This window comes from Mya arenaria, chromosome 13 (assembly GCF_026914265.1).
Source record: "Mya arenaria isolate MELC-2E11 chromosome 13, ASM2691426v1".
Classification (NCBI taxonomy): Eukaryota; Metazoa; Mollusca; class Bivalvia; order Myida; family Myidae; genus Mya; species Mya arenaria.
In genome coordinates, this window is record NC_069134.1 from 9,153,331 (window position 1) to 9,170,349 (window position 17,019).

At 38.8% G+C, this 17,019-nt stretch overlaps 2 protein-coding genes across 3 annotated transcripts; both read left to right on the forward strand.

Moving 5' to 3' along the window:
• Positions 1–4,318: 4,318 nt before the first annotated feature.
• Positions 4,319–7,230, forward strand: LOC128213421 (uncharacterized). 2 transcript variants are annotated; one of them, XM_052919099.1, is made up of 2 exons: positions 4,319–4,475; positions 5,168–7,230. In XM_052919099.1, exon 2 carries the CDS (start codon positions 5,177–5,179, stop codon positions 6,980–6,982), a length of 1,806 nt encoding a protein of 601 aa, XP_052775059.1. In that variant the 5' UTR covers positions 4,319–4,475; positions 5,168–5,176; the 3' UTR covers positions 6,983–7,230. The 2 variants fall into 2 exon arrangements, with proteins under 2 accessions (XP_052775059.1, XP_052775060.1); XM_052919100.1 differs by lacking the exon at positions 4,319–4,475 and adding an exon at positions 4,968–5,076.
• A 5,013-nt stretch (positions 7,231–12,243) lies between these two features.
• Positions 12,244–14,565, forward strand: LOC128213422 (uncharacterized). Its single transcript, XM_052919101.1, has 2 exons — positions 12,244–12,361; positions 12,561–14,565. Exon 2 carries the CDS (start codon positions 12,570–12,572, stop codon positions 14,091–14,093), a length of 1,524 nt encoding a protein of 507 aa, XP_052775061.1. The 5' UTR covers positions 12,244–12,361; positions 12,561–12,569; the 3' UTR covers positions 14,094–14,565.
• The last annotated feature ends 2,454 nt before the right edge of the window (positions 14,566–17,019 follow it).

Sequence of the window (17,019 nt, forward strand, 5' to 3'; positions counted from 1 at the left end):
GGTTCGATTTCCGGCCTAGGCACATGTGAGTTTGGTTTGTGTTCACCAAGTCGGACAAATGGGTTTCCTCCGGGTACTCCGGTTTCACCCTCAACACATTACCACACTCTCGTGCAACATCGTGCCAACGAGAGTGATTAATATAAGTTGCAATATGGCCTGTTTCACAATCGTTGTAAAAGTTTAAACTAAAAACCCAAATTAGGTTCATGGAAACCACGCTAAGTATATTTTGTGTACGTATCTTGCAAATCCCGGCCAAATTATCAAAATAATGGAACCGATTAATTTCTGCTGTCATTCTTACAATGAATCATACTCGTTAACGACCTACAAATATTATTAATTAAATAAACATATTCCTAGCTGATGCACAAATGGATCGACAAACGCTGACAATTGAAAGACCTGTATGACCTGGGCTAGGCTTCAATTGGGAAAATCAGAGTTTTAATGACATGTACATAAGAGTTCTTTTTGCACGCACCAGAATGTTCTTACGGCGTATCTATGCACCAAAATGTAGTTGGAATGCTGGTAAATCTAACAATATGCATAAGTCCGAATTGGGAGAAAAGATCCGGGCACCGCAAGTTGTAATACTATATTGTAACCAAATCGTAGCCAACATGTAGTTAACGCATTCTTACACTGTACCACATTCTCCGATTTTCGAAATATGTCGATGTAATAAAAATATCAGATGACAAATATATCTTGCTTACGTATGTACGAATAAACAAAAGGCACAGCTCCAACACGGAAGTATCGACAACTCATTTTCTTTGCACCACCGATGAGAAGTGAAGCTTGTGTTTAGTAGGGTAATCGCAACAACTCGGCCATCTCTGGCAACCTTCGTATAGACCTCGTAAACAGTAGTAAAGATATACGAAAATGTGAAGGGCGCCGGCGATTTACACCATACTTAATACAGATAAAGAAGACCCACTGTACTGTAATAACCGAAAGGAAGTGGATTGTGATGATATATTATAGATTTATAGTTCATTTCAGTCTCATTTGTGTACAACATGATATAATTATATATATATACATATCTACACATAAAACATAAAGCACACAGCCATTCTTTTAAACAATTGAAACAGCCTATATAAAACATTTGTCTAGCATTTCGTATAAATATTGCACGTAGATTGTTTTGATAAAACGATTACTATAGAAGTTGGCGCATTTATTTAATGTACAAATCATAAAATGATAAAAAGAAAACTGTTATTCGATTTACCAGTTGAAATTGAGTTTCATAAAAATACACCAAGTATTCCTTTAGTATTATGAGTCTATATAACATGGTAAACTCATAATATGTTGAAGAAATATCTGAGTATGACTAGATAAAACTCGATTTAATTATATGTAAAACATTGAATAAAAAGCATCTATTTACTGAATAAAACATTGTTTCTTGTTTTTAAAATTTCACAACAGGCTTTAGATCGGGTTGGGTGAACAAAAATACATATTTTTCAACAGATGTTAAGAGATCAAAGTTTGGTTAAATGGTTATTGAAACATCAGTGTTTGCCTTATACTATTCTACATTGAGCATTCTTATAATACATGTAACTCGTTTTCAATGTTTGTTGAACAAAATGGGTAAGTTCTTCGAAGTTCAGGTAGATGCTCATAACGGCAAGTTTCTATCCTTAAAGAACGCCACATCTAAACTTTGCCAAAGCAGATCTATACGAGGGTTGTAGAAATATCTTTCTCCCACCTCAGATAAGTAGATCCAATAATCTAACCATGCTAGATATTCTTATCTTGCCCACGGGCGAAGATAAAATGCCCGTATGGAACTCCTTTTTTAATGGTCACAACATTGTAAGTACCTCCCTTGTTGAAGACTGTCGTCAGTAGCATCAAGGAAATCTTGTCTTATGGTAATATTTAGAACGCTAATTAATTATTTCTCGCTTCAAATGTCACCATAAAACAATTTTCAAGCACCATTCAAGAAATAATGCTTCATTCTCCTTAGAACTATTTAAAAAGACCGATTTAACATTTACTGGATCATTGCGCGCATATCCATGACAACCACGTGCTATCGCATATCCATACGCAATTATTTTCACAAAGCACAAAATAGTTCCAGCAAAAATACATGTTTACTTAATTTTGTTTAACTGAGGTGGGAAAAAAGCATCTACCATAGCCGCTCGTGTAAGATAGGTTCATCCCGACCCTCGCGCAGGGTGTTTTTGCGGAAACTCGGTAAACCTCGTTTCCGCAAAACACCCAACGCTCGAGTCGGAATGAACCTATCTTACACTCTCGGCCATGGAAGATACTTATACACAAAAGGATTCAGCCTCATAATTTTGCGTATGTAATTCGTAAGATGAAAGAACATGATATGGCAAATAATAAATATGGTCACAATGATACATGGCAAAAATATGTAGACAAATAAAAACATAATAGAGATTATTTTATTTTTATTTTTTTACAAACGGTAAATATCCTGATTAAGATATAAATGCTACATATCTAAAGTACCAGGATAATAGGGATTTAGGCGAATACAATAATTAAAAAAAGTATGACTTATAGATGTGCGCCGAAAAACAATTGGAATTATTGTTTTGTTCCCTGAATTTTACAGACATACTTTTGTTTAAATTCGCTCAAATAAATGCCCAAGACATTAAAACAGAATGGGGCTTTTAAAAAATATGTAGTTTATCAAAGGTTCCGTTAAATGTATAATTAATCATCAATGGTCTTGTTCAACCCAAAGATTCCAACAATATTGAAACCGGCCATCAGAAGGTTGGAAAGATCTGGCAATGCCAGACGACACCGTCAGACGAGTTATTTATAAAACAAACATGAATCAAATCATGAATTTCTGGAAAATAATGTGTAAGTGTGAGACGATACGTTGGTCGGAACTTTATAGATATATGCCATAACACTTACAGAACACACATGTAAGTGGTAAAAGTTCGTCAAACATTCTGTATTTGTTTTAACTTATATCGCTTTGTTGAACATCTTCTTTGTCGGCCATGATAGACGTTTTTTCTGAAGATCCGTTTTATTTCCGAGGTCAATTCTGTTGGCTAATGGCCGACGTGATCCGATTGTAAGTAGGTGTGATACAGTGAAATAGAGTGTTCATTGGTTTGATAAGACAGGCAGACAGACAGACAGACAGACAGACAGAGTGAGTTGTTTCTTGTCGTAAACATGTAAATAACAGTTTCTTGAAAAAAAAAACATGTAAATAACAGTTTCTTGAAAAAACATGTAAATAACAGTTTCTTTTGCGAAAGAGGTTATCCCTCTAGTTTCGTTTGCCTCTTTCGGTATTAAATTGGTGTAAACGAATAACCCGTGCATATGGTCCTGGTAATGCAATTTAGACTATTCGTGTTGCGTCCCTCGTGAGAGATGGTCATTTTTAAAATAGAACTGTAGTGATAGTTGACATTAAATTATTACATAATGATATTAAAGATTGATAATTTTCAAGATTAATGCAATATAGTACTGAGTATAAATCATTTTCATAAGCTGGCATTTTTGTTACAAATATCCCCTGTTCCACATTTTCTGAAAAATTCGACTGACTTGTTTCCCTTGGCTTTACGAAATATACGCTTCGTATATTAAACGTGAATACGTTAAGCACATTCTCATCCATCAGAGGTTCGATCGTGATAAAATCTAACGTGGTACGTCACTCAGGTGAAAGGTACGTAACTCTGTTGAACGAGAATAGTTAAGCAGAGACAAATGATAAACTTAAGAAATAGAAATTACAGTTCAGTTCACCTTTAACGTCATGATGCGTCACGAATCAAATCTATGACCTCTTTAGTATGACCACTCAACCACAAATCTGCTTTACCACAATGGTAACACATCATTTGGAACTTGAATTCCAATCTCACAGTTTGCCTTTAAATGATTTCAAGCCGTTGTCAGTGAAGATGCGCGTTTTTATTCTAAATATAGCTTTATGGGATGCGCCAGGTAGTCTAAATTAACATAGCGTAAGTCGAAATGTCGATTGTATAAACACTTCATTAGACTTAATCAATATTAAACATTTAACAAATTTGTTAAAACCAGTTGAATCATTGTCAAGTGATATTGTTTTTTCGTCACAAGATTGGGTTGTTAGTATGTTTTTCTGATCTATTCATTGGACGGAATTAAAATTTTCTGTGACATAATGTAATTTACAGCACATGCGTGATTGGACGAAAGTTATCGTCTACCAATTAAGTGCTTCATCATTTTCCCTTTTACTGCTTGATCCAAAGCATATTTAGATCACTTCTGGTGAGTTTATTTTGTGGTTTTTATGCGTAAATAAATATATTTTAATAAAAATCTAATTAACTAAATAGCGGTACGAGTCATAATCACGTATATATGGTGGCTCGGATAAGTAAACTTAAAAGAAGTTAGCAGCTGACTGTGATATCAAACAGGTAATATTCATATATGATACATACACACTATTTTGCTATTGCTGTTGTTGTTGTCGTTGTTGTTTGTTTAAACGTTGTCATCGTAATCATATTTAATGTCATCAAAACCTAAATCTTGATTATTAATGGTTAAAAATCATCATCATCATCATCATCATCATCATCATCATCATCATCATCATCGTCGTCGTCGTCGTCATCATCATCAACAACAACAACAACATCATCACCACCAGCAGCAGCAGCAGCAACAGCAGCAGCAGCAACAGCAGCAGCAGCAGAATCATCTTCATCATCATATTCAGCAGCAGCAGCAGTAGCAGTAGCAGCAGTAGCAACAACAGCATCATAAGCATCATCACCATCATCATCACGATCATCCATCAAATGAAAGACTGGTATACGTATAAAATATCATACTCATGGTCATGTGACAAAATGTATACAGTAATCATTAATAAGGTTTTTATTGATGACAGTTTCGTGTATCATTTTTAAATTAGCTTTGTGGTTCTTTTTTTTCTCTCATATGATCTGAACGTGCAAAAGTTGTTAATTTAAAGACAGAAAATTCACATGTGCTGACAGTCAAGTGAAAAAGGTATAATAGAAAATGCATTTGTTTTAATTTAAATTTATTTATTTATATATGATATGTACATGTTCATGAGGTTCTGATTTTATTTTTTCAGACCAAAGACATGATTCGTGAAGTGATATGTGCGGCGTTATTGGCGCTTTGCAGTGGTCAAGGCAGTCAAATTCAAACATTTGGTAGTAGGGGATCAGGGTTCTCAGGCGGGTCAGCGTCTCATTTTGGAGCGGGGCCTCCTTACTCGGGGTCATCCGGTTCAGGATTCGGTGCCGAGTCCGTGGGTGGGTTTGGAGGCGCAGCGTCTGGATTCGGAGGTGATAATAGTATGACATTTCACAACGGAGGAGGAGGCTTCGACACTAGCGGCTTCGGTGCAGCTGATGCCTCAGCTACATCAGGTGGATTTGGTGCAACATCTGGTTTTGGGTCGACGAGTGGATTTGATCAGCCATCAGGCAGCGGTAGTTTTGATACATCGTCTAGTTTTGGGTCGACGAGTGGATTTGATCAGCCATCAGGCAGCGGTAGTTTTGATACATCGTCTAGTTTTGGGTCGACGAGTGGATTTGATCAGCCAACAGGCAGCGGTAGTTTTGATACATCGTCTAGTTTTGGGTCGACGAGTGGATTTGATCAGCCAACAGGCAGCGGTAGTTTTGATGCAACATCTGTTTTCGGGACGTCGAGTGGATTTGATCAGCTAACTGGTAGCGGTGGTTTTGATGCATCGTCTAGCTTTGGATCGACCAGTGGTTTTGATTCATCGAGAGGCGGATCAGCCACTGGACACGGCCAGCCTACTGGGTCCTCCGGCTTGGACCGCGGAAGTAATCCGAACGATGAGTGGATCGGTGCAATGGGAGGACAAAACGCTTTCCCCATCCACGGAGGATTCTGTGGGGGAGAAGAATGCTCTGACGGAGGTTTGTCTGCTGGCGTTGACGACGGCATGGGTATGGGAACTAGGCAGGCCTTTGAAGAACGGAGGCGAACTGGTAGAAATGAGGACATTAGAATGTATGAGATGTTCACAGGCGGTCCGGCGACTACCGGTGTTATGGGAGCGGGAACGGGCGGAGGTACGGGAGCGGGAATGGGCGGTGGAATGGGGGCGGGAATGGGAGGCGGTATTGGATCGGGAATGGGATTCGGTATGGGAGCGGGAATGGGCGGCGGTATGAGAGCGGGAATGGGCGGCGGTATGGCAGCTGGTATGGGGGTGGGAATGGGCGGCGGTATGGGAGCGGGAATGGGTGGAGGTATGGGAGCGGGAATGGGCGGAGGTATGGGAGCGGGAATGGGCGGCGGTATGGGAGCTGGTATGGGGGCGGGAATGGGCGGCGGTATGGGAGCGGGAATGGGCCGAGGTATGGGAGCGGGAACTAGAGGTGGTTTTGGAGCTGGAATGGGCGGCGGTATGGGTGCGGGCAGGGGCGGTTTCATGGGAGCGGGAATGGGTGGTAGTGTTGGGGCCAGTATGTCAACGGCACATACGGCCACGGGTGGATTAGGGATGCACATGGGCGGTGTGGGATCCGGTATGTACACGGGCGGTAGTGGAGCCGGTATGACCGCGATTGGAAGATCCGCGGGTGGTTTAAGCGGTATGACTGGGATGACTAGTTCGATGGGCACAGCTGGAAGGACCGGCATACATAGTGGACATACAGCAGGTACACATGGGACACACAGCACACACAGAACACACGGCCGTACCTCCGGATCGACCTCATCAATTGGAAGGCAATATCTTGGACACTCACATGGACTGATGACAGTGAGACCGTATTTTGGCACCCATAGTTTGTACCGCGGAGCAATGCTTGGCGGATATCGCTCCCCAGTGCTTAGCGGATATCGCTCCCCATTTTCTTTTAGACCTTTGTACAGTCTTGGTCACACTCGTTATTAACCATATTGAATGGACTAGAAACTCATGATGGAGATATGCTCTTGATGAATTTAAGACATTTTCAATAGCATACAGGTCTGTTATTTTGTTGTACATGTTGAACTGACTCATTACGGAGTTATGTTTTATAAAAATATATGTTAATGTAAATCCGTGTTTACAAATAGTATACATCAGATCATTTTTGTGTTATATTTATTTATTTATTTATAATACATGCTTGTCTAGATAAAATTTGAAGAAAAATACGTACATGTTTTGTTTTTGTTTACAGGGATACAAATGATTATAGTATACGTATTAAGTGCGTAGATCTGTGAATCAATCAATAAATATGGATATAGTCTTATACAGAAAGTATAATTAGAAATTTACACAAACAACCAACGTTAATTGGCTTCTTAGTTAGTATTTAATTGACGATAAAGTAGAGGAATGTAAAATAATCGTATTAAATGTTTTTAACTGATTTATCTTAAATTATCTTAATTTAAACGTTATAAATTTTACAACGATTGTGATGAAAGCTATGATAGCTTAAACTAGGTCACTCTCGTCGGCACGATGATGCGCGAAAGCGTGGTCTTGTGGTGTAGGGAAAACCGGAGTACCCGGAGAAAACCCACTTGTCCGGCTTGGTGACCACTATCCAAACTCACATGCGCCAAGGCCGGGAATCGAACCCGGGTCGCCGTGGTTAGTTGCTAACCGGACAACCTTAAATTAACTTATGTGGTCATACGTGTCAAGAAGAAGAAGAAGAAAAAACAAACAGAACAAGAACAAGGAGAATATATATATACGCACTGTACTAAAAGCAAAACACTACATGAAAGGATAAACAATAGTTATCTAATTTAATGTTTGACCACTATCTGTGACACATTACCCGAATTTCAATAAGTTTTCGGTTCTTAGAAAACATCCATAAACTGCTGTACTGAAAGAGTTAATCGCTATATATGAATTATAATTTGTCAAAACCTACACACGCTAACGTTGAAATGGTAAGTAGTTATCTTTATCAGAATTGACCTGTCTGATAAACAGGGGCGAATTTAGTATTTGTTAGAGGGGGCGCGGTTTGGGAGTGCAACTAAGGAAGTGAGCCCCCATTTCAAAAATACGAAAAAATAAAGGGTTTAATGAGTAAATTGGGACGTAAAATCATCCGCAAGAAAAAAATATGAGTCATTTTAGTCGGAAATAGTGCATTCAAGTGCATTCAAGTGGATTCTTTTCACATTGTTTCTCGGATATTGACATAAAAAACAAACTCGAAACAATTTTAGATGGGGCGCGCGCCGGTTGCGCCCCCTTCTAAATCCGCTAGTGGTAAATATGCGTTAATGTGCATTAATGAAATGGCTTTTTTGCAAACGAGGAGTCAAATCTCCGCCATGTTTCATAGGGCCAGACATCGAAAAACAACAACACATATTTGTTTGATAATACATCATTGAAAATTCAAATTGGAGCTCTATTATTTCGTAATACAAAATATGACAATTTTCTGTTTTGCCGAAAAGCTTTAGTAAATATACTGAAAATTTTATTTTGTCGGGAATTGTACCACGTCACGATGCTATGAAACAGTAACTACAATCAAAATGACTGTAGACTGGAAATACATAACAAATTCCAAACACTCTCAAATAAACGTGTAGCGTAGAACCTCAAAGCTGCCAAAAATTTCAGCCAGGGAGGATTTGCAACAACCCAGTTTACTGGACGTTCAAGATCAGCACGAATTAAAACAAATCTGTGACTTGTGAAAATTTCAACTACATGTTATTGAAGTACCCCCCCCCCCCCCCCCCCCCTCACACACACACACTGATGTTTATTGGCTTAATATCGTGCGCTAACTTATGCTGTATTACGACCTTGTTGGTCGAGGAAACAATGAATTATTGTAAGAATACACACTAGTTTTCACTTAGCCAAGCTTGCGTTTAATGTCGGTAAATAGTGTACCTCATTATATATATATAGCAAATATTAATTAAATGTACAGAAAAATAAGAAAATTAACACTAACACGTATTCAATCCGATTGGTGTACTAGCGGTCATTTAATTTCAAAGTTGATGTAATTTAGCACATAGTTTACCAGTTTTTCATCTATCTAATCTTTGTTAAATGACACACTTTCTTTGATCCACTACAATAAATTTATTTTGGAATCTGATTGGGGTAAAAAACTGGTCATAAAACAGTAACCATATAGTTATATAGATGTTGTGAAAGGATTGTTTAGCCCCATCGACATTTCTGAGATTGCAACTGTAATATCCTTATGAATGAACCATGCTCATTACTGTAGTCTGCTATTTATATCTGTATTGCATGCTGGGATAACACGGTACTTCCGTGATATACAATATGGCTGTCCAAATAAACGTAGTTACAATCAATGTGTTTCTTATAATATCTAGCCCTTAGACATAACAGCATCGCCCATTATCAAATGAATTGCATTAACTATTCATAAATAATTATATATTTTAAAAAATACAACAATATCTTAATACTAGTTATAAATACAGAACTTCAACTATTCCAAATATGCCGAGTTGAGTGCATTATTATACAGCGTATTGGCTCAGCCTCCACACTTTGGCTCCAGCTCCCTGGCTTTTGGCGCCAGCTCAACCCAGAAAAAAGAGTATAAACATGCTAATTCCGGTAAACAGGCGGTCATTTTTATTCCCGACGAAATAAAAGTACTCGATAATACTGGTTTTATCTGAAATGTAAGCTTCTTGAGTGAAATTCAGCTGAAATATATATTTTTATATACACAGCTCCTAAAAGAGCTGGAGCCACTGTTTCGCAGACGTGGTCTAGGAACGAGAATTTCCCTTACTTGTTGCAAATCGCTGATGTATTCCATCTTCTCTAAGTGTCATGCACATTTAATACTCACACTCATTCAAGTCGTATTCACAACCAGTCTTTGAGAACTGTTCAAGTGGCATATCCGAACAAACTCAAATTTCCCATCCACGCAAAACCACTGACACCTGTGAATAAGGACCTTTCACTCGAATATATCTGAAGCGTTATTTGATAACAGAAAAATAACTAATTTAGTGTGAGTGTATGTGGTTGACCTGGATTGACTCCCTAGGCTCAGGGATAGGTCATGACCATGATATGAACTGTATTGATTTTGAAGAATGTGGATCAAAGGTCAAGGTCGTGGTGACCTTCAGTTGAAAATCGGTTTACATTCAATATCTGCGGAACGCTTTGGCTCAGGGATTTTGAACTTGGTACTTCGATAGGTCATGACCAGCAGATAAACATATTGTTTTTTATGGTCAGTCAATCAAAGGTCAAGTTGGTGGTGGCAAGTCAGTTTCTGATCAATATATGAGAAACGTTATGGCAAATGGATTTCAAACATTGTGGGCACGTTGGTCATGACCAGCAGATGCACCCTATCGCCTTTCAGAACAGTGGGTCAAAGGTCAAGGTCGTTGTGCAGAAAGCTGAAAAACTTAGTTCTCTATCAATAATTGAGAATCGCTTAGCCCTAGATACCTCGAACTTGGTAGGGGTCCCTAAAACATGACCAGCACCTTAACTATGGTAGTATCAGATGGACAAAAGTCAAAGGTCGTGGTGACCTTTAAATGAAAATCCGTCCAATGACTGAAGAATGCATGCATCCAGGTATCTCAAACTCGGTATGCTGTTTCGCTGCATCTGCTTAATTTAAGTCATGTTCAAAAAACATTCGCAGCGTCTTTAATGATTTACATCAAAATTAGTCTTACAAGCAAAGCGCAATATATGCACGAACGTTTTTGATGTAAGCCTACGTTAAATGTCCCCTGTACCTGTGCATTTTGTAATTAAAGCCATTGTCTTTAGCCGTCATAATAGTAATCAGAATAGTAGTTGCGTAGCAACAAGATACTTTACAGTAATAGGTGTTTAAAAATCCATTTCAGTGGCCATCTTTAATACTTAATAAACCACCTTTATTACCTAATGTATCTCATTTTTTCATAATCATCATTAACAAGGTCCCATTAATTTCATTCATCTCTTGATAAACGTGTTTTGATCCAATTGACAATGCGATTTTATTTTTAACTTAATGACGACTAAAATATTACCTTCAGTGCACATTCAAAATATCGGCCAGTGTTTATAATATATAATTATATTTTATTACATCATCATTTTCTACGATAATAGTTTGGCTTGAACATTACGTTCAAATAGAATAATTGAGCAAAATGGCAAATAAGAATCTTATAGATTTATAACATAACTTCTTGAGTTACCTTCGTATTTTGTTTACGTGTTTGCCAACCCTTAACGCATTTCTTCACATTCTGAATGTGTGAGTGAGCGTAATAAAAGAGCCCTTCTTAATCATTAAAATATTACTTCAGGTCATCTTACTGTCTAAGAATACCACTCATTGGCTGACACATTATCAACGCAAAATCTGACGCGGGCGTTTGTATCGGATGAGTGGCAGTAGGCGGAAATTTAAACCAAAAGTACTAAATGATTGCCTATCTCTGTTTGGACATACCGCGCGGTTTGTGACATCACATTTGGTTATTGCAGGAAGCAAACTACATCTCCATTCAGATAGGATTATCGCTGTAAGTGGACTTGTAAATCAGTAAAGACGGTGATACCAACCATACATCCAGCACAAAGCATGCCGATAATCTGGCTCAGGATTGATGAAAAGTGAGAAAACACAATTATGTCGCAATTTAATTGATCTTTCAAGTTTTGAAGCCCAACCCCATTCATCATAAGGAATAAAAGTTATACCCATTACACGATTTCTGGTAAAACAATAAAAATAACAGTGCTCTGAAAAGTCGCATACCACGCCTGGAGTTTCAATTGTTTGATTTAGTAGCGCCGTCCAGATGTGCCCCTTCTGACGTCAAATCATGGACCCCCTCACCCCCTCCCCCTAACTCCCGTGTTTAACAAATGCATCTTTTATTTGCAGTTGATGTTCTATATGTGTTTGAAATTTCCACATTAGTTATTTTATTTTGCATCTGTTTTTATCTTCAAATTAGCTGATCATAACCGCAACAAAATATGTTTCATAATTTGCCACTAAAGGACAGGAAAATGAGTTATTGTACAAAAGGCATCATCACCTTTGTTAAGCAAAATTTAAACAAATGTCACCCAATTCCACAATTGGTAATCAATCAAGCACTCTTAAAAAGTAATTATTTTTTTCTTTGTTAATTTTCTTAACCATGAAACGTACATCGTTCATCAAAAATTCTTACCATGAACGATTGAGAGTTGGGCATCACGTAAAAAAGGATTCGTTCGCAAACCTCGCAAGTGTCTGACAGAAAACGTGGTCGCTTAAAGGTGAGTACAATTTTAACAAAATACGCATTCAGTTTACCTTAAAATTCTTACTTGACTTCAAATTTGACAGAAGCCAATACTTGACTGGTGCTTAACTTTTCTGAACTATCTGCAAAACTGTTTTATATGGCGTTCAGCTTATTCATTTTTTGTCAACATATGGAGACTTTACGATAAAGTAAATTATCATCTTTTTTAGGTAGAAGTCATGTTTGTTCACGCGCTTTTAAGCCTGTGCTTTCTGACGGCATGTAGCGCAGCTCCTGGTGACCCTCTGTCTGGTAGGGGCGGAAGTGGAGGATTCGGAGGTCCATCTTATAGTATCACCGGCCCATTCGGTGGCGGCAGTGGATTTGGAGGCAGTGACTTTGGAGGTGGTGGATTTGGTAGTGGAAGCCGTTCAGATATATACAGTGCTGGAGGTGGCGGCAGCGATGGATTTGGTGCAGGTGGCGGCAGCGTTGGATTTGGTGCAGGTGGCGGCAGCGATGGATTTGGTGCAAGTGGTAGCAGCGGTGGATTTGGTGCAGGTAGCGGCAGCGATGGATTTGGTGCAAGTGGTAGCAGCGGTGGATTTGGTGCAGGTGGCGGCAGCGATGGATTTGGTGCAAGTGGTAGCAGCGGTGGATTTGGTGCAGGTGGCGGCAGCGGTGGATTTGGTGCAGGTGACAGCAGCGGTGGATTTGGTGCAGGTGGCGGCAGTGGTGGATTTGGTGCTGGAAGTGGCGGCAGCGGTGGATTTGGTGCTGGAGGGCAATCATATGAAACTAGTGGAGGAAGAAGTGACTTCGGGTCGCCTGCTGGTGGCTTCGGTGAAGGATTCGGACGGAGCGGTAGAAGTGGTGTTGGTGGTGGTGTTGGTGGTGGTGGTGGTGGTGGTCGTGGTGGAAGAGGAGGTGGTGGTGGTGATGGTGGTGGGTCGCGACGATCTCCAGGCGACCAATATGCAAACAGACCACCTCCGGCAGAGGGATACGTTGGAGGTCGAGGAGGTGTTGAAGGTTTACCGGTTCAAGGCGGGTACGGCGGTGGCGAAGAATATGCTGATGGTGGAGTTCGCGAAGGCATGGCCATGGGAAGGCCCGGAGAAGGTTCTGCAATGGCGACTGATGTGAGACGCCGTACAGGCAGAGAAGACTTGCCTATGAGTTATTATGAACAGTACTCCGGCGGACCAGCGACCGCTCCTGGTGGTATGGGTGGAATGGGCGGTTTTGGAGGAGCGATGGGAGGCACAATGGGAAGTGGATTCGGTGGAAGTTATATGGGAGGAATGGGTGGAATGCACTCTGGAATGGGTGGGTTCGGAGGAATGGGTGGGTTTGGAGGAATTGGTGGGTTCGGAGGAATGGGTGGGTTCGGAGGAATGGGTGGCACTCATTCTGGAATGGGTGGTGCGCATACTGGAATGGGAATGACCGGAGGGATGGCCGGCGGCTATGGAAGTACGACTCGCGGCTTTGGAGGAATGACCAGCGGTTATGGAACTAGCGGTTTCGGAGGTATGGGCGGTGGTTTTGGAAGAACTGGTGGAATGCATTCTGGTATGGGAGGCGGTATGCATTCTGGCATGGGACGCGGCATGTATTCTGGCATGGGAGGCGGTAGCATGGGAGGCGGCATGTATTCTGGCATGGGAGGCGGCATGTATTCTGGCATGGGAGGCGGCATGCATTCTGGCGGTATGCATGGCGCCGGGATGAGCGCATATAGCGGAACCAGGCGAATGTAGGGCCACGTAGCGCTGACGACGTTACAATGACAGTTTATTTTATTTATTGTGGTGATTATTTTACATGATTGAGTGGATCTTAATTGATGATTTCTTTCCGATCCATTATTTAAATGGTACAGACAAGAGCAATTAATATTAATCAATGACAACGCTCAATATACTTAGCATGCAGTATCACACTGTTCCGGCTGTCTTTGAAGATTCCTCAGATAGTATACCATTGTAACAAGAAACAAGTTACAATATATTTTTTTCGTATTTTGTGGCGAAATAAAACGCTATTTTTGTCATATAATAATTGAAAAAAGAACAACCAATGTTTTCCTGTTATGAAATGAACATTCTTTAACAGTACATCTTGAAAGAATCTTGATTTATCGATATGTTTTCATGTAAAATTTCACAATGAAGAATACAATATAAAATGTATGGATTGTTTTAAATGAAATAAAGAAGTGCAACATATGTACTATTACTTGAGTTGATTGATCTGCTTGGTCTATTTTTTGACAGTTGATTATCTTATCTCGACATCTAAGGAGCAGCACGGTCAAGTGAAATATAAGCAAAGTTTTGACAATGTAGTTTTTGAGTTAGGGTAGTTACATTTACCCGTAAATTGTGGATCTCCAATGACAAACTTGTATTGAATGAAGCAATCGGTAGCATGACAATGCATAAAGGCCACAGACTCACGGGCATACATCAATGAAATACATAGATATACACATATCAAATCTTTGGACACGACATAATTATATAGTTTAACCACAATATTGGACACTGGTTGTGAGAGATGTGAACAAACTTGTTGGTATTTGCAATAGATTAAAATAACTTTATTCCAATAATATTAAGGTATGTATTTTCTCATTGAAAAGTCATTGTCTCGCCAATGCTTTCCAGATTGTGCAATATTATCAATTATGCAATATTACATAATTCATTTTCTTAAGAAATTTATTTTCGTGTAAAAATAAGAATTTGTATGCAATGCTTACGGGAAACTGTAAATGGTGTCAAATAAAAGAATAGTTAATCATTTTAACATTTAGATGTTATGGAGAAAAAATAACGCCAACCATTACTGATGATAACAACTGATCCACTATACGATTAAAAAGACGGTGAAAAACACACACACAAATCAAAGCACTGAAGTACTGCATGGTGCGGCTGGAATGATGAGACAGTACTTTATTACGTTGATTGATGGGGGTGCGGTTGGCAAGGGGATTGTGTAGTTTGTCATGTTGGTTGAAGAGGGTATGCTTTGAAAGATGAGACAGTACTTTGTTATGTTGCTTGAAGTGTTGGTCAATTGTCTATAGAATGTATACATGTAGAAACTTTATTACGTAGTTCGAACCTGTAAGGGTCGCCACCGGGTTACCCAACACTTAAATAGTTTATATTGTTTTACAATTTTTGACTCATAACAGTGGAATTGTGGCATTTAAAAACCTTTTCCAGCGGTAAAAAATTAGATTTGTAGATTTGATTTAACCATGAACTTGATATGAAAGAGGTCATGAAGGACTAAAGTATTTTCTTGCCTTATTTGATGTAAACTCGTGTGGATTAATGACATAACACCCATTGGGCAGTTAATTCTCGGTGTTAAATGCCTTTCTTTATTTACTCATGACAGTGAATCAAATCATGGATATACAATCTCAGACCCTTTGCTACTTTCCATCCTTATATGTGTTGATGGTTTGTGATTTGCAAGACAGACTGATGGTTCTACTTTATCTACTTTTTTCATAACATGTTCACCGCATTGTTTATACTCCTGCACCGGATATGGTCTCTCTATCGAATATACAGTGGTTACGTTCAACTTTTTTTTTCTTATAAGAAACGTAATAAGTTTTCTTATGTTAAGTACACGCGAGGAACTTTCTCCCCTTAATTGGTGTAAAGGGTTGCTAAGCACTAGAAACCAGTGTTAATTCGCGTGCATATTTGTCCAATGTCTATATAATGCATAGTAAATTTATTAAGTTGTCTCTGACCTTATAATTCAGAACACAATTTATGTACGATATATATATATATATATTTCTTATTGCAGTATCAGCGATTCTAATTAAAGATAGTGTCAATTGTCTCACTTATTTGACTCTTTGTTTGTACTCTTTCCCTTGGTTTTATTTAAGGGGTTTTATTTGAAGCTTGTTTAGTAGTTATGTCGGTTTTCGTTATCTATTGAAACTTTGTGTGTGATGTTGTTGTTAACCGACATCGCTCGTCACCTTGGGGCGGTTACTCCGTAAACGATTTAGTCATTTTGATACTGACCGGTTATAAAGCGTCATGCTACTTTCGGACCTATGGTTTATGTAGCCATTTTTTTTATAAACCAAATTGAGTTTAACTTACATATACTTAGTAAATGTTAAAGAAATGTAAAACTTAATTCAACATGAGAGTATCACTTTTAATTGAACAAAGAATCTACAAATCATCAAAGACGTTAATACAACAAGTCTCCTTGCAAGTTTCAAGTTTTATTTTCATCACGGCATGTGCATGTGATATCACAAAACAATAAAACATAGATCAAATAACACAGTTCTTGTACATAGTTAATCGGAGTATGGAGAATGAGTTATCTGAATTTCAGTAAGATAGCTTTACAGAACAATGCCAACTTAATTTATTTAGATCTATTGTTACAATTCATCAGTTCATCTAATATAAATGAGTTTTGGTGTCGAATGTAAATAGGAACAATAAGGTGTTTTTTTACATACGATTTAAAAATGGTTACAAGTAAGAAGTGAAATTCATCACCAATAACATTCTTAGTACATAACTGACATAGTCTTTGGATTCTCTCATGTACAAATGCCTGCCTTTTTAATTGGCAAAGAATGGTTGGTGGTCCTAAATTTACAACGTATTTTACTAAGGTTAC

Coding starts and splice junctions, on each gene's coding strand:
- LOC128213422 (XM_052919101.1), top strand. CDS start 12,570: ATGTTTGTTCACGCGCTTTTAAGCCTGTGCTTTCTGACGGCATGTAGC.
- LOC128213421 (XM_052919099.1), top strand. CDS start 5,177: ATGATTCGTGAAGTGATATGTGCGGCGTTATTGGCGCTTTGCAGTGGT.